Source organism: Muscardinus avellanarius, assembly GCF_963383645.1.
Source record: "Muscardinus avellanarius genome assembly, chromosome: 2".
Taxonomy (NCBI): Eukaryota; Metazoa; Chordata; class Mammalia; order Rodentia; family Gliridae; genus Muscardinus; species Muscardinus avellanarius.
In genome coordinates this window covers 94245300-94263931 of record NC_137787.1, presented here as the reverse complement: position 1 = coordinate 94263931, position 18632 = coordinate 94245300, and the positions used below count along the sequence as shown (strand labels likewise).

General features: G+C 34.3%; 1 protein-coding gene across 1 annotated transcript in view; it reads right to left on the bottom strand.

Annotated features, from left to right (window-relative positions):
- Nucleotides 1-18632, bottom strand: part of LRP1B (LDL receptor related protein 1B) — a 1956425-nt gene that overhangs the window by 667134 nt on the left and 1270659 nt on the right. Inside the window, exons 23-24 of the mRNA XM_080689945.1 lie at nt 15830-16075; nt 357-554 (exon numbers count right to left, since the gene is read on the bottom strand). Of these exons, the coding sequence (XP_080546071.1) occupies nt 357-554; nt 15830-16075 (444 nt within the window). The remainder of the gene's footprint in view (nt 1-356; nt 555-15829; nt 16076-18632) is intronic.

The following is an 18632-nucleotide window of genomic DNA, read 5'->3' as shown; positions in this document are numbered from 1 at the left end:
GAGTGGCAAAAATATTTAGTTTATTTTACTGGCTTTTTAAAAACAACTTTATTGTTTCTTTGTATTATTCTTAAAGGTGGTAACAAAATAAAAACAAGTTAACTTCGAATATTCGCTAAAAAGTAATTTAAAGTTGGGCATGGTGTGCATACCTGTAATCCCAATACTTAGGTGGCTGAGTAGAAACTTAGTGTAAGATTGATTCAAAATAAAAACAAAATAAAAAGTGCTGGATGTGGAGGTAGAATGCTCCTATGTTCATTACTCAGGAACACACACACACACACACACACACACACACACACACGCGCGCGCGCAGGCAATGTAACGTAAACATCATAAAGTAGCATAGGTACCTCCATTCTCAGAAAGCTTGCCCCGGTATATTCTATCTTCCACAACATCTGTCCAATAAAGTAAACTTTGATTGAAGTGAAAATCAAGGGCTATTGTGTTTCTCAATCCAGGAACAAGTAGACTATAATCTCTTTTATGAAGATCAATCCTTCGGATCTCATGGCGAATAGAGAAGATGATGAAAGCTTCAAAAGGATCTGAAATTAAATTTAATAGGATTAACAAAATATATTTTTGAGTTAGCAAAATAAAATGTTTAAAGTAAAAATGTATTTATTTAAAATTTTAATTTAATATATATATTTTTGTCACTAAAGAAACAATTTCTAATCAAAATATGAAGGTAGAAAAGTCTAAATTTCTTTACTTTATGCCTGTTCATCAAAGGAAGTAGTAATGCGTTTTTATATACCTGATTCTGATGAAAAATACAATAGTAATTCCAGTAGAAAGACAAAATGAGAGATTTTCTGTTTCCTTGGAATTTCAAGTGACCACTCAAAGCTCAGAAACATCACCACAGGAATTGCTATGGGCTAGGTAAAACTAGCTCTGCCACTTTTATCCTCTCCCATACCCATGGGTCCACCAATGGGAAAGATCCAAGGATCCAACAACAAAAAAGCTTTGTGTGAAGAGACTTATTGGACATTTAATAAATAGAAAGGTGGGGGCTTTCTCCATAGTCCAAGCAAATTATAGCTGTACTGCTCCTTACTAGATTTTCAGCCCAGATCAGGACTGAATGAGGATAAATGGAAGAATCTTTGAAAATAAGGTGTAGGATTTAAGGTGTTTTTCTTTTAAATTTTACCTAACAATAAGAATGATTCAGTGCCTAAATATTATTGATAGGATGCAATTATTTAAAACATGTATAAATCCCTGCACTAGCCATGTGAGACCTACTAATATGAACTAGGCATAAACCGTGTTAGATGAATATACATGTGGAGGAAGAGACATGTGCTCTTAGTTATTTTCCCAATGCCCACATTGGTGCTACCCTTTGGGCCTTTCCTTTGGAGGAGATCATTTTTCGTATCCCAAGTCTAAACACATCCTTTATATGTGGGCCATAGTTATCACGGGTAACAGGAATGTGATTGGCCCAAGGGGCAGAAGCCTCCAGGGAAATGTTTACGCTTAGTCTCTGTTCCTCTGTGGTCACAGAGTTCTAGTGTTCACCTTGGAATAAGTCTACTTGAACTACTGTGACAGAGAAAAGAGCCTCAAAGAATGAGCCAGAGAAGACCTGAAGAAAGAACATATCCTACACAGACCCAAATGTGCAGTTCAAATTAGCTGTAAGGCTAGTTCCTCCCTGCGAAACCCATTTATGTTTCCCATGCTTTGAAGAGGTGACCTAGTGCACCTAATGATAGATAGTTTTGAAGTAAGCTTCTGCCAAAATCAACTGAGTTTATTTTCTTATTACTTTTATCTCCTCTATACTGATAGGTTACCTAATAAAGTCCCATCTTCGTTAGTTTATATTATCATAGCCTATTCTTCCCCTCTGAAGTATGTCTTAAAATCAGTACTTATTTATCATCTCTTTCCCTCACTAAATCATAAATTGTAAGAAAACAGGGATCTGATCATGTTGGTCCTGCTCATTTCTTTATCCCTAATGCCTAGGGAACAGATTAAGATTAAGTTCTTAGATTCAGATGGATGCTAACCCAGGCTATTGCCCTTGGTGTAGAGGAATCACTTAACATTTTCTACTGGGCTTATCCCAGTTTTAGGTTGTTCTGACCAACATATTAAATACATTTGTCTTAAATAAGTAAATGTGAAGAGTTGAATTTATCTTAGATTAACTGATAGCTTACACAATAGAGAACCCAAGCATGGAGGACTGCCCTGCCATGATTGGTATGAATGACTACATCCTGACCTCAAGCTGACCTTGGGGAATACACAAGCCAGCCAAGAGAAGTAAAACCCAGGAGACCTGGAGAGCTGGGGCAAACATCATGCCTATTGCAGCGATCACTTAGATACTGTGAATGCATGATACAAGAACCACTGTCTTCACCGCAGGGCATTATTGTGACCACAGCTAACTGAAACTATGGAAACAGCCTGAAAATGAAAACAACTCATCAAACCCAATGAACATAAAGCCAGGAGGTCATGAGGAAAAAACACAGAGGTCCCAAATGATTCTTCCACAAATGTCCAAGGTAGGCCAGTAATAGCCTGCTATGATTTTGAAAGGCTAGCTTTATCCAGCAACTGATGATGAAAGGGCCCACTGTGTAACTAAGATGTGCCAGACTTAGCAGCTGATATCTCTGACCAGCTTAGCCTCGCCGGCTTCCCCTTGGAGCCACACATGCCAATAAACTTTCCTTCCAAATAGATTAAGCAGCTTTCTCTTTTTGAATAAAACTCCAATTTCCTTATTTATTTTTGCCTTCAGACACACCAGGGGCCATCCTGATATCTGTATGTATCCTGGAGTGAAATCCCAATTTTTGCATTACTCACAAATAAAACTATTTTATACTTGGAGATTTGTCATTGCCTTTAACTTTGATATTACAAAATGCCAAAATATATACAAAATATCAAAGTTAAAATAGTTTCCAATTGTACCAAAGTTATAAAATTTTAAATCTAGAATTTAGCATTTAAAAATAAAGAAAATAGTTTCATTGGTTGCATAGTTTTATTAAAGAAAGAACACCTAATTTTGGATTAGGCGCTGTTGTTTGATTTTCTACCATGGGACTAAACAGTTGTTTGCTTTTTATTTCTTAGCATGAGTTGAAATTAGTGGTATTTCAGCTCTGAAAAGCTTCCTCATCCTACGGTTTATAGTTTAACCCTAGTCAGTAGTAAATTATTAGTGCAGGAGATTTTTGCAAGAGAAATTCATAATGAATCCCAGTTAAATGACATACTTTTAAAAAATGGACAATATGATATAGTGCCTTGTCCTTAGGAAATTACATTACAAAAAGAAATTTGAAAAAGAAAAAAAAAGAAAGGCTTCACTTTCACTGACCCTAGAAGACATCTATGGTCACCAAAACAAGACATTAGGTGGAGAGTACTGAGGACAGTAAAGTGGCCTGCCATTTAGGGGGAAAAAACAAAAAACAAAAAACAAAAAAAAAAAAAAACTCACAATTCCTTGTTTGTTTGTTGTGTCACCACACCTGGATTATTCTTTACTTTTTTAACAGGTTCTCACCAAGTTGCCGAGGGCTTCAACAAGTGACTGAGGCTGGCTGCTGGCTGTGAACCTGAGATCCTCCTGTCTCAGTCTCCCAAGTACTGGGATTTCAGGCATGTGCCACTGCAACCTCTTGTTTTTAATGATTGAATAGCAGTAGTCTGGCACTGTGGCAAACTCCCATAATCCCAGTAATTGAGAATTTGAGACAAGAGGATTTTTACTTTATTCTACATATATTGAATTTTTAAAATTTACCTGTTTTCCCTATTAATATATTTTTCAGCGCTTGAGAATCAACCCAGGTGCTTGTACATGCTAGGAAAATGTTCTACCACTTAGCTGTAATCTCAGTCTTCAAATTAAATTTGAAGAATAAAAATTAAAACCAACAATAAAAAGAATTATCATTTCTACTTTTCACTTATAAATAAAACAAGAATTGCTTGGACATGACTCATAATCTGAATGAGGTAATTGAATATGCTGAATAGTGTAAAACATGTTTTTCCCTCAAGACAGCTCACATTTCTACTACAATAATATTTGAGAGCTCATTTACTGCTCTTCCTTTCATGCTCTATTTGAAAAAGAGTCATACCCCAAATCACTGTCTTTTCTCTTCAAACTCATGTAGACATAAATTCTACAACAGAATAGCCAGATTCTACATGCTTTTGTCACTGCTACAATACAGGGAAGCAATGAACTCTATGGATCTTGTTATCATGATTTATAAAATAAAGTGTATGTGTGAGTGTGTGCGTGTGTTTGTGTGTATGTTTGTGTGAATTTTTTTTTAATTTTGTGTGAAGAATCTTGACTTGTTAAGGCAACATTAATATTAGTCAACTTAGATGTCATAGCAAATAGCCTGTATAGAAATAAAGTTCACTATTACATGATAAGAAATATAACAATTAAGACTCTTTAGTGTATGTTTGATAATATAAAGCAAAAACACGTAAGGCAAAAATGTTAGAGAATTACATGAATAATGATAAACTCCTTATCATATTGTATGCTTTTTTAACCACAACATCCATACAAGTTTGTAGAAAAACTTGAAGAAAAAAATTAGTAATAAGGATGCTTGGAACAACCAAATAAACCAAAAGTTTAACACACAGAATATACACAGAAATCCACATCATGAAATGGGATACGTATTGTCTTCAAACACAAAACACTCTACAACGTGGCCATGGTTTAGTCCACAAAGTAAATCTCAAAGGAAAGTATATAATTTAATAACGAACACATGCTCTTATCACAATATAATTAAGTTAATGATCACTAATGATTGCCAAACTTCCTATATGTTTTCAACTGAAAATAATTACTGACCAATTTCTTGGACAATGGGACTTCTAATAGAAATATGAGATATTTATATTTAGTAATAGGCAAAACTGTAAACCTATGAAAACTGAAGAGATTCCAAAATAAAAAAAAATAGAATGGCTCCAAATATATATATCAAATACATGTATTGGGACATGGTAGCCTACACCTGTAATTCTAATACCTGGGAGACTGACCTATAAAGATCACAGATTCCAGGCCAGCTTCAGTCACTTAGTGACACCCTGCTTCAAAATAAAAGCAAAAAGTCTGGGAGTCCAACTTAGTCTTAGAATGTTCCTAGGTTCAATCCTTAGTACCAAAAAATAAGAATAAGAATAAGAAGGAGGAGGAGGAAGAGGAGAAGGAGAAGAATGAGAAGGAAGAGGAAAAGAAGAAGGAGGAAGAGGAGGAGGAGGAGGAGGAGGAAGAGGAATAATGAACAATTAATGAGATAGGATAGGAAGTTCTGGAATGGTTTACTATGGACTTCCAAAATTTTTCTCTTCAGCTAATAAGCATACCAAAACCTTGTAACAATCCATGGAATGTTTATCCAATACAATCTGTTGAATGTAAATAAAAACAGCAAAATGTGGGGTGTTTCAGCATGTATTAATCCCAGCGTGCTCTCTCACTTGCGCGCTCTCCTCCCTCCCTCCTCTCTCTCTCTCTCTCCTCCCTCCCTCCCTCCCTCCCTCCCTCCCTCCCTCCTCTCTCTCTCTCTCTCTCTCTCTCTCTCTCTCTCTCTCTCTCTCTCTTTCTCTCTTGCTTTATATGAACTTTTAAAAGGAATGGCTCAAAAAAACTAGAGAGAACAGATGGGCTTGGAGTCCCCCCAAGTCCCAATTCCCAGAGAATTGTTCAGTGGAAGAAAAATAGTCTTTTCAAGGAGTGGTGTTTGGGGAACTGAATTTTCAGATGCAAATGAATGGTGGTGTAAAGGACTTCATAGCATATAAAACAAATTCACTAAAAATGTATCATACCAAAAAAGCCTAAGAGCTAAAGCTACAACTGTTAAAAGAATACATAGGAGTATATTTTAGTGTCCAATTAGAAAGGGCTTATTAGGTATAAAGCTCAAGCAATAAAGAAAAAGCTACATTGAACTTTATCAAAACAAATCTTTTGTGTTTAGAAAAACCATCCAAATGATGGAAGAACTACCCAGAATTGGGGGGGGGGTCTCCAAAACATAAATCTGATTAGGGACATATCCAGAATATTTTAAAAATCAATCATGATTTAATAATAAAAATATAAATAATCCAACTTAAAAGATCTCAATAGGCATTCTTCCCTGAACAATATACAACTGACCAATAAGCACTTGAAAACAATGCACACAATGTTATTAGTTACCAGGCAAAAGCAAATCAAAAGTATAATGAGTAACCATTTCACATCCACTCTGATGACTATAATCAGGAACACATGTGTTAACAACTGAGGGCGAGAGTGTGGATAAATTTGAACCCTCACGTCCTGTTGGCAGAATTTTAAAATTATTTAGCTACTTTGACAAACAGTTTGTTTTCCCAAGTATTAAATAGTACCATATTTTGATACCATATGACCCAGAAAATCTAATTCCAGAGTATATATCTGGCCAAAACATTATGCCAAGTGAAAAAAAGCTGCCATAAATGAACACATATTGTACATGATTCTATTTCTATAAAATGTCTAGACTAGAAAAATCTAGAGGCAGGGAATTGATTAGTTGCCAGGTTGCCAGGGCTTGAGGTACGTATTGATGAAAGTAATAGGTTTGTTTGGGAGTGGATTAAAGTATTGTAAAATTAGACTGTAGTGATGGTTGTGCTTCATTTCATTCTTTGGTTCACTGTTAACAATTTAGTTTCACCCGGGATCACATGACTTTTAGTTCATTTGTATTTGTCTGTATAACTGTGCTCATCTCTGGAAACTTTATCCTCTTTGTAACAGGAGAAAACACAGCCTGCCTAAACCTTAGTGATGCTGATTCTCTATGTATCTGTGCTAGTTGAGTATCTGTTTTAAATCCATCCTTTAAAAAATGAAGATAATATTTCATCTCAAGAATTAAAAAAATAATTACTCAATAAAATTAGTAAGTATAATACAAAACCAGAACTTGAAAAAATATAACAACAGAGATAATCAAGAAAACCCAGTGCCATTTTTTAAAAAAAGTAATAAAATAGAGACAGACCCGACACACATGTATGACATACATGTGTTCCTATATGGAAAGGAAAATAATTAAAAAGAAGACAAAGTAGAAAAATGATGATGTACATGTATGTCACTGTCACTGTGAGCTACTTTAATGATATGAGATTATACTGCACCAATAAAAGTATTAAAAATAATAAATAAGGTAAAAATAAAAAGTAAAAGTGACATACGTTTAAATGTCACATTTATAAATAGTTAAGATAGGCTATTTTCTACATAAATTTTTTACAAAAATTAACCAAAAATAGAAAATTTGAAAAGATTTATAATCATTACAACAATTAAACTCACATTACAATTTGTGTGTGTGTGTGTGTATGTGTGTGAGTGCTAATAGGGATTGAACTCAGGAGTATAGATAGCCCTCCAAGATATACTTCTAGCCCTATTTTCTTTTGTTTTATTTTGAAATAGAGTCTCTAGGTTGATGAGATTTTCACTACTTGCTTGTCCTCAAACCTGGAATACTTTTGTCTCAAACTCCCAAGAACTGGGATTTCAGGCATGTGCCACCATGCCCAGCTCCCTCTTTCCAAATTATACCCTCCAATTAAACATGCCAAAGAAAAATCCCCACAAGACTCAGACTAATTTAGGGAAGTGCTACTAAAGTTATATCCATAAACTGGTAACAGTCCACAAACTGTTGACTAGTTCATAATGAGCTAATAAAAACTGAGTGTATTAAAACTTTATATGAATTATAACAACAGCAAGAAAATGCCCATAACAATGAACAACTTTTTTTTTTTTTTTCTGCAGTGATGGGGATCAAAGGACTCAGGTACTTTTCCACACAAGGAAGCATTCTACTACTGAGCTACAAGACGGCCTTGGGTGGCCAACGTTAGAAGTCCAAATATTACAACAACAAACACTTTCAGAATGTTTCTTATATTTCAGAATTATCCTTAAAGTTTTATAAATCCAAATATATACACTCTTCACAAGTCTCTGTGAGGTGGGTGCCCCATTCTGTACAGAAAGAAATAAGACATAAAAAATTTCTAAAATGAACATGTCAGAATTACATAGCCAGTCCATGGCCTAGGGTTGGCAGTTACTTGGAGAATCAGTATGATTCATAATCTGTTGAGGATAGCATACATTTTTACAGCCTTGTGGACACATTGGCTATAATAGAGTAGAAATTGAGCAATAGAGTAGAAATTGGAGCTTCACATTTATTTGAATATGTGGTTCAACCTGTGCAGAAATAGATGTCCTAAGAACATTCACTACAACATAATTTGATATTGCAAAAGACTAGAAACAGCCTCAAAAAAGTTCTATACGGAAGAATTGACATAACTATAGCTTTATATGGTGGGATGCTTTTTGGCAGTTAGGAGGAATAAAAATCTTTATAAAATATTATAAGATATTTATAAAAATGTATAAAATATTAGTGAGAAACCTCAAAAACACATGTGTGATAAAAATTTTTCAGATGTGTATGTATACTGCATTTAATTTTTGAAAGTATGTGTGTATAAGTGTAAGTTGTCCAGGCTGGTCTCAAGCTTATGATCCTCTTGCTTCAGCCTATAAAAAGCTGGGATTAAACACAAGCTCCACACACAATCAGTACCACATTTTGTTTAAGAATACAAACTATAATAATAAATATACAGAGAACTGAAGAAACTCAACACTAAGAAAACAAAGCATCCAATAACAAAATGGGCAGACGAACTAAATAGACACTTGACAAAAGAAGAAATTCAAATGGCCAATAAATGCATGAAAAATGCTCAACATCACTGGCAATCAGAGAGATGCAAATCAAAACTACCCTGAGATTTCACCTAACTCCAACTAGAATGGCCATCATTCAAAACACAAACAACAACAGATGCTGGCGAGGATGTGGAGAAGTGGGAACTCTAAGACATTATTGGTGGAATTGCAAATTAGTGCAACCACTTTGGAAAACAGTATGGAGAATCCTCAGAAGAATGGGAACAAATCTACCATTTGAAACAAGCAATCAATGCCACTTCTGGGTATCTACCCAAAAGATAGGAAACCAAACAACCAAACTAATGCATGTGTATCTATGTTCATAGCTGCACAATTCACCATAGCCAAACTATGGAACCAGCCAAGATGTCCATCAACAGATGAATGGATTAAAAAACTGTGGGATATGTACACAATGGAATTTTACTCAGTCATTAAAAAAAAAACTCAATTACATCATTTTCAGGGAAATGGATGGAACTGGAGGACATTATACTAAGTGAGATTAGTCAGTCAAAAAAAAAAAAAAAAAAGAAATCAGATGCTTTCCCTAATATGTGAGTGTTAGGGAGAAACGGGTCATAGGAGGAACTCTAGATGAAAAAAGAAATCCTATAGAGAAGCAAACAAGACAACCTAAAGGAGGAAAAAGGAGGGGGGAAGAGGAAAATCTCTAAAACACACAATGTACTTAAACATATAGAAGTCAACCACTAAGCCGAGCAAGGGAAGGAGGGATGGGGAGGGAATGGGGTGGGAATTGGGTAGGGGTTAAATCAGTGATGTGTACATGTTTGTACACACAAGTTTTTTTTTTCCACAATATAATGTATGAATATAATGCACCAATAAAAATAAAAAAAGAAAATAAGTCACTGAAAAAAAAAACTATGATAATAGAAAAGATATACCAATGTCATAAAAGTGGCCAATGCTGGCAATGTAAGAGTAAACATGAGGAAGGCTTTAATGTTATTTAATATTTCCTTATAATTAGAAAATATTTAAATCATGAGTGACAAATTCTAAATATTTTAAAAATACTGGCTGTGAATACATTTTTTCTTACTGTTTTCAGTTATGTTTGAAAGATTTCATAATAAAATAAGTGAAGAAAAACTACACCTTTCTTCCTGAACGGTAACTATTTTACTAAAAATGCTCTAAGATATTTTAAATTCTTCTATTATGGTCATTTATTTATTTTTGGAAGTTTCAAGAAGTCTTTATTAGAAAATCAGTAGGAAACAGAAAGAGATAAGAAAAGCAGCATTCTTGGGCATGCTTGCGAGCCAGAGAGTGGAACTCTACCCCACTTTTCCCTCCCTGACCTTTACATAGATATTGTATTGATATGTTCCTATCAGCATTACCAAAGAAATGGACTTGAAACTTTTGTATGGTCATTTTTATTGAGAACTATCTATTTGATAAATAAATATTTTATTATAATTGACTAAAATAAGCCAGTTTGGGGAGGCTGAGATCGGAGGATCGCGGTTCGCAGACAGCCTCAGCTACTTAGTGAGGCCCTCTGCAACTCGGTGAGACCCGGTTTCAAAATAAAGAATAAAAAAATAGGGCAGGGGGTGTAGCTTGGAGGTCAAATGCCCATGGGTTCCATCCCCAGACCCACAAAAAAAATAAATAAAATAAAATAAAAATAAAATAAAATGAGCCAGTTTACTAGAGAACAAAACTCAGTGTTTTTTCAAATTCTTTAATATTTGAAATTTGAATCTAGATAATATCCACAAGTGCTTATATTTTTTAAGATGTTCTGTTGCTTTTTAAGATTAACTGATTAAATCATTATCTCCCCCTTGAGAGAACAAAATTGTAATAAATAACCCAATGTTATTTTATAAACTAAAGGAAAATCATGAAATTGAGATTTTAAAATCCCAAATCTTACATTAGCTTTTATTTTAACAAAAAGAAATCCTGAATAAAATCTTATATAAATTATTTTAGATAAAATACAAGAAATATTTTTGAGTTTGTTTTAATTTTGATATAGCTATAATAATTGCTTTTGAAGAATATTCAATTCAAAATGACTATCAGAAAAACAGAAAACAGTCACCATTTTTAGGTTTTTTTTTTTTTTTTTTTTTTGTGTGTGTGTGTGTGTGTGTGTGTGTGTGTGGTACTAGGGATGGAATCCAGGGGCATTCTACCTTTGTGCTACATGCCCAGCCCTAGTTTTTTTTCTTTATTTTGAAACAAAGTCTCACTAAATAGCTCAGTCTGGCTACAACTGAGATACTCCTGTTTCAGCCTCCCAAGTACTGGGGTTACTAAACAGAGACACAATTCCCTGCTTCTCATTTTTACAGTCTTCTAACAATTCTTTGAGTATACTAGCTGCCGTCTCATAAGTGAATGAATTTAACAGCTAAAACCAACACTTCATGTTCTTACCATCGAAGAAGCTTGAATTTTTTTCTGTTGTAGTATAAGAGATAACATACAAAGGGAAGACTACAATTTACATTTTTATATAGCGATGAATTTCATGTTTATAAATGTAGTACATACAAGTACCTTCCAAAAAAGTCAAAAGCCTCTATCTACAATTATTATTTTTTCTTTAAGTCCCACTACAGTTTCTCAGAATGATTTTTATAAGATGAAATGTCAAAGTAGAACATGACTCATCTAAGAAAGAGAATCTTGCTATAGGGCTTTTCCAGGGTAAATTATAACTATACATATATAACTAGCAACTATAAGACCAACTTCTAGTTCTTTATTATATAAATAGTATCAAGCAAATAATATTAGAGTTATAATTTTTTTCTATTTCAGAGTTTTTTCTCTCTTTATTTTTTTACTCTTATGCATTTATTTGAATTTGTCTGCCCTATAATCAGATACTTTTACTTTACAGAGAGAATCTTAAATGTGGTAAGTGGTATATTGTTTCTCGGTTTCAACATAAGTTATTACTTTCTTTTCTGCATTCTTCTAGTTATAACAAAATTGGGAGTGAATGACAGTCAAATATAACTGATGCATGACACACCTGAAGGCAGCAGAAATTGACTATATGGAATAAAGACCAAGATGGCTTCTAAATCAGTATTTAAATCTGTGAGTTTAAGATGATGTCATCAGATGTCTGTCAAATTTTCTGTACAACAATTTTAGGTTTCTGTTTGTTTTTCTTTTCTTTGCTACTTTTTTCAAAATTATTTAGATATTTTTATCAAAAACTTTGTATTTCATTTTTTTTTAAATATACCCATTCATTCCATTAATAAGAGCTACAAATTTGCACCTGAGGTGTGTGTGGGCAGGGAAACATTAGATTTAGGGGTGACAAAAATTTAATTTCTAGGAAAGAGAACAGTGTATTTTACTAGATTGAGCGCATATGTTAGTATTAAAATACATAAGTGAATATTAAATATGAGGAAATAATAATTTTATAATATTGGAAATAATAATTTTATACTATTTGTTCAGGGCCTGAGACTAAGTGATGTTAAAGAAATATATATATGTATGTATAATTAAAATATATATCGTGTGTGTGTGTGCGTGTGTGTGTGTGTGTGTGTGTGTGTGTGTGTGTATGATATGTGTGGTACTGTAGATTAAATCCAGGGCATCCTACCCCCAGCTTCAAGCCCAGTCCTTTTAACCTTTTGTTTTGAAACCGGGCTTTTCTAGGTTGCTGAGAGTCTTGCTTCCTAAGGCTGATCTCAAACCTCCTGTCTCAGCCTCCCAACTACTAGGATTACAGGCACATGCCGTCATTCCTTACTGGGGCAAATGTTTTGGCCTTTCTTCCTTCTGACTCTGACACAGATCTTACATGCTACTGCATAGATCAAAGCTCTCCGTACTTTGTGTCCCAATACTTGAACGAGGCCTTAAATACTAAAAAGATGAAAAATTATTATTTTAGGAAGAAAAAAATAAGCAAAGAAATGAAGCAATAAATAAGGAAATAAGGGTAACAGAAATACAAAGGAGGGCTGTTAAAGAAAAGTCACTATGAACAAAATTAATAGATCAGTGATTGAAGAGAGAAGACATTTGAAATAGCTATAGTTTAGAACATAGAGTTAGTTCCTACAAACTAATAAGAAAATGATCTGATCTACAAAAGAAAATGGCCAAAAGAATTAAAGAGCATAGAAGGCTAAAAATAATATAAAGAAAATATCCAACTTGTAGTAATAAGAAAAATTCAAACTGAAGGAATGTCAAATTACTCATATATATTAGGGAAAATAATCTAGAAAGTTGCTAATTTTGAGAGTTGTTGAGTATGTAGGATATCTTCTTGTTTAATGTCATCTTCAGGCTTAAATGTTCTCTTCCCTTTGTTAAGAAAAAGACCATGCTGCCGGGCATTGGCGACACATGCTTGTAATCCCCGTGCTTGGGAGGCAGAGACAGGAGGATCGCACTGGTTTGGAGCCAGCCTTGCTGGCTTAAGAGACCCTGTTTCCAAATAAAAAAATATAAAATAGGTCTGGAAGTGTAACCCAGTGGTAGAAGGGCTTCCAGGAACCCCAGTACCACACACACACACACACACACACACACACACACACACACACACACAAAAAAAAAAAAGCATGCTGTTTCTAGTTTCAATATTCTCCTCCTCACAGCTGGAGAATCTAGAGGATGAAAACACGAATGTGAATGCCAGAGTGAGAAATGGCAACTCATTAGAATGTGTAGATCCCCTGGCTTATGTGTTGGTGAAGATGCTGGTCAACTGCACAAGGAGGGCTAAATACAAGAGATGCTGTAGGAAAATACATACTAAAGAGATTAAAGAGAGCGGACAACAAAGAACTATAAATGTCAAAATTGAGTTACAGATGTGAGCCCTGAAGACTAGAAAAAAATCTGGAACCACACAAAGTAGTCTAGATGACTGAGAGAGAATAGAGAGAATCTACTTATCCAGCAAAGATTTAGTTGAGCTGATGGTGTCTGGTGAAGTAGAATTGGCTAGAAGAAAAGATAGTGGCTAGACATGGTGGCACACACTTGTAATCCCAGTGTTTGGGAGGATGAAACAGAAAGATAACAGATTTGAGGCCAGTCTTAGCAACTTATCAAGAAACCTAGGTCCAGAACCTAACATGAGTGTTTCAAAATATAAAAACAAAATACAGCAAGGGGTATAGCTCAGAGGTAGAATACATCTGGGCTCAATCTTTAATCCCACACATACATGAACAAAAAAATGAAAATAAAACGTAGTGTACTAGGAGATGTAAATGCTAGAATAATCAGATTTTAAGTGTTAACAGAAGTTTTCAGAGTATAAAGGAGTTCTTTAAGTAAATATGTAATAATAAGGTTTGAGTGGTAGACATAGCAGACCAAAAGGTGATTTTCTATTTACATGTTTTTGTACTGCATTCATAATCTATTTCTTATAAAAGTAATATAAATTTGAACATAAATATACTTTTCTAAAATCTAAGAAAAAATAAAATGCCATCATGTTTATAGCAATATTATTTTAAATATGGTGCCAACTGGCTTGTGGGTTGCCTCACACAAGGCAAAGAAATTAGAAATAGATAAAATTTCATCAAAACTAATATTCTGGATATTCATACGTGAAGCAAAACCAACATTTCAAGAGAGGTGGTGTGATTAATACATTATAAATTAAAAAGGAAACATGTAAGAAGATGATAAAATAGGTTAATGAGGTATATTTTTAGCATTAAAAATAAAGATGCTAAAAGTGATATTCATGGAAGATCATTATAGTTAATAAGATGTTAGGAGTGAACTTACTGAAAAAAAATCTTAGTTCAGCAATGCAGCAAAAACAAGATAGTTAGGAATTTTGAGAAAAGATAATAGAAATAAACAAGAAAATACTGAGAGACTTCTAGAAGGGAATTCAATTGCAAAACAAAATGGGGGAGGCATGGCTTGAACATGAAGTATAAACCTATCCTAAATATATGTGTGTATGTAAATCTACATATATATATCGCAATGAGTAAGCAAAGGTATTGCACTCAATGGAAGAACCACATCCTGTGTGTGTGTGTGTGTGTGTGTGTGTGTGTGTGTGTGTGTGTTACAGGGATTAAATCTAGGGGCATTCTTCCTCTTAGCTATACCTTCATGTTGATTTTCTTTTTTATTTGGAAACAGGGTCTTGCTTGGTTTGTGAGAGCTTCACTGAGTTGCTGAGGATAACAGGATATCCTGTTTCAGCCTCCCAAGCACTGGAATTTCAGGTATGTGCCACAAATTCTGAATCAGAAACACATTTTGGAAAAAGGGAAGTGAAGAATATTGGGGAAAAAAAATAAGAATAAAGAAATTATTATTATTTTTTTGTGTGTGTGTGTGTGTGGTACTGGGAATTGAACCCAGGGGCATTCTACCTACAAGCTACATTCCCTCGAAGGCCTTTTTTTTTTTTTTTTTTTTTTTAATTTTGAAACAAGGTCTCTAAGTTGTGGAGGGCCTCACTAAGTAATTGAGACTGGACACAAACCTGTGATTTTTCTGTCTGAGCCTGAGACAGGAGTATGGAACGTTCATGACCAGCCTTAGCAATTTAGTGAGTGCTTTGGAAATTTAACAAGACCCTTTTTCAAAATAAAAAAATTAATTAGGAGTCGAGTATGATGCACACTTGTAATCCTAGTACTTGGGAGGCCGAGACTAGGGGATCGCAGGTTCACGGCCAGCCTCAGCTACTTATTGAGGGCCTCCACAACTTAGTAAGACCATCTCAAAATAAAGAATAAGAAATAGGTCTGGGGGTGTAGCTCAGAGGTAGAATGGTACTGGGTTCAATACCTAGTACCACATTAAATAAATAAATAAAATGACCTATTATAGTTAAATGCCGTATCTAACATGTGGCGAATCTTTTCATTAATTTTCTGAGGTTTTCTTTTTTTTTTTTTTTTCAACATCTCTTCTTAGATACAGCATGACACAGGGAACACCGCTTACCCACACTGGTGCAGCTCTCGCCGTCTGCATCCAGCCTCCAGCCTTCATAGCAGGAGCACTTGACTGTGTGTTTGTGCTGTTCACACACTTGACTGCACTTCAGATGATTGCTGCAGTAATCCACAATCTCACAGGTTTTATTGTCTTTGCTGAGTTGAAGTCCTTCAGGGCAGGAGCAGACAATCCCTCTCCCAGGAACCACGGAACAGTGGTTGCTGCAGCCTCCATTGTTCAGGGAGCATTCATCTGTAAAAGGATATGAAGATGTTATAGGCTGTGTCCTTTGTTTTTCTTGGTTAAATCGTTGAATTCAGTCCTCTAAGCATGGAATTACAGTCAGGATAGTATGAATGAAAATAAGAAGATTCTGTTTGGATTCCCCCCACCACCACCCATGGGGTAGGATAGGAATTATGATACAATTCATTCAATGAAAAAATTCAATACTGGAATTGAAAATGAAATATTTTAGTTCTTAAAAATGTATAATTTGCTATAACCCACAGATATATAAACATGTTTAGTGTTTAGGGGCATCCTTCCTTTGAGCTACACCTCCAGATTTGCCACATGTTAGGACATTTAACTATAATAGTTTGTTTTATTTATTTATTTAATGTGGTGCTGGGGATTGAACCCAGTGGCATATATTCACTATATGAATAATGCCATTAGCTTATAAAGAAAAAAAAAACCTTTCCTTCATAGCAATTATCTATATAATTACATCTTGAAAGTATTTAAGTATTATTATTCTTCATTATTAATATTATTAAACTTCACTAAGTTCCTTTCATCAGCAAGGCAAAATCGATTGTAGATACCTACTAAAAGAAATGTACAAACATTGTAATTGAAATACATGATTTATCACAGTGTTTATAAACAAAGAGGTCTAAGGCCAATTATGCATATTCAGGTGATTGCTGCAATAACTCATAATCTCACAGGTTTTGCATATATACATAACATCTGTATACCTTTTCTTTCTTCCTTCATTCCTTTGCTTTCCTTTTCCTTTCCTATCTTTCACTTTTCCTTGTTTGTTCTTTGTACTGAGCACTGAACCTAGGGGCATTCTACCTCTGAAATATACCCCCAACTCTATTTTACTTCCTAATTTGAAACAGGGTCTTACTGGGTTCCTGAGCACCATGCTAAGTTGCTGAAGCTGGTCCTGAACCTGCAATGCTCTAGTCTCAGCCTCCAAAGTACTGGGATAACAGGTGTGCCCACGTGCCTGGCTTCTGTCTTTTTCTATGGCTATAGTCCAATCCATAATGATAATTCAGAATAAATTTGTCTTTTGCTGGATGCAGGCATTTATTTTTAAGTTAGAAAAGTTATAAATTGTGTCCTATATATTGGTTATTGTGATTAATTCAATTAGGCGTGAAAATAATAATATTCTAAATTTGTCTTGCTATTTTGGCTGTAATACTGAGAAACAGTATTCACTCTATGGATAATGTCATTAGCTCTTAAAGAAAAAATCCTTTCCTTCATAGCAATTATCTATATAATTCTTCTTGAAAGCATTTAAGTATTATTATTCTTCATTATTAATATTATTAAACTTTACCAAGTTTTGGGGTCATGAGGACATACAGAACATGTTTTGTTTGCCAGTATTTTCTTTATAGCAAACACAGTGTTTAGCATTTAGTAAACAATTAAAATATTTAATGGATTGAAAGAATTATCCAGCCAGGCATGGTGGTGCATTCTTGTAATCTTAGTATTTGGGAGGCTGAGACAGGAGTTTCTGACAGGTTTTAAGCCAGCTTCAGCTACTTAGTGAGGCTCTTAGCAACATAGTGAAACCCTGTTTCCAAATAAAATATAAAATAGGTCTGGGAGCATAGCTAAGAGGTAGAAAGTCCCTGAGTTTCATCCCAAGCACTGAAAAAAAAAAAAATCATCCAAAAGCTTACAATTGTTCTCAAAGTGAGTCAATATTGTCTACTTGGGAAACATCAATATGATATGTTTATAGCCTTGAATAGAACAGATTATTTGTTTTGTTTGTTTTTGTTTTTATGGTACTGTGAATTGAACCCCAGAGCATTCTACCTATGAGGTATACCCTCTGTCCTATTTTATTTTTATTCTGAAACAGAGTCTCACTAGATTGATGAGTCTCACTACTTGCTGAGCCTGTCTCGAACCTGAAATCCTACTGTCTCAGTCTTCCAAATACTGGAATCACAGGCTTGTGCCACTACTCTTGGGTCAGATTATTGTTTTTTGCAGCTAAAAATTCCCTACACTACCACAGTGTCCCATTGGGTAAATAGTAGTAAGGCCAAAAGAAGCTTTGTCTTTCTTTGTTTTAAAAATATTTTGAGTGGTTTTCAAAGCCAGTTTTGAGTATGTTTTGAGATGTGCTAAAAAGGCTTTTGTCTAATAATTGGTAAATTTTAGTGGTATTTATTTATATACCTGGACTATTTTCTGGTATCAATAGAAAAGCATACCCTTTAAACACTGGGCTGGAATGTAAGGGCCTTTAAACATGTTTACATTTTTAATATGTCTATATAGATTAACTCTTATTATTATCATCATCAAAAAAGCTACAGTAATAAAAGGAAAAGAATTGTATTAACTATTTTCTCTAAAACTTCAATTCAAGTTTGGTATTATTTTAAAGAAAAAATAAATTCATTTTTGGTACCTCAAAATAGGTTTTCTCACCAATAATCATAATCATTTCAAAACAGCAGTCATTTCAAAGTATTTGCCCCATTTTATTTCTATTGACATTCTTTTTGCAAGAGAATTACTATAAAGAAATGTCATT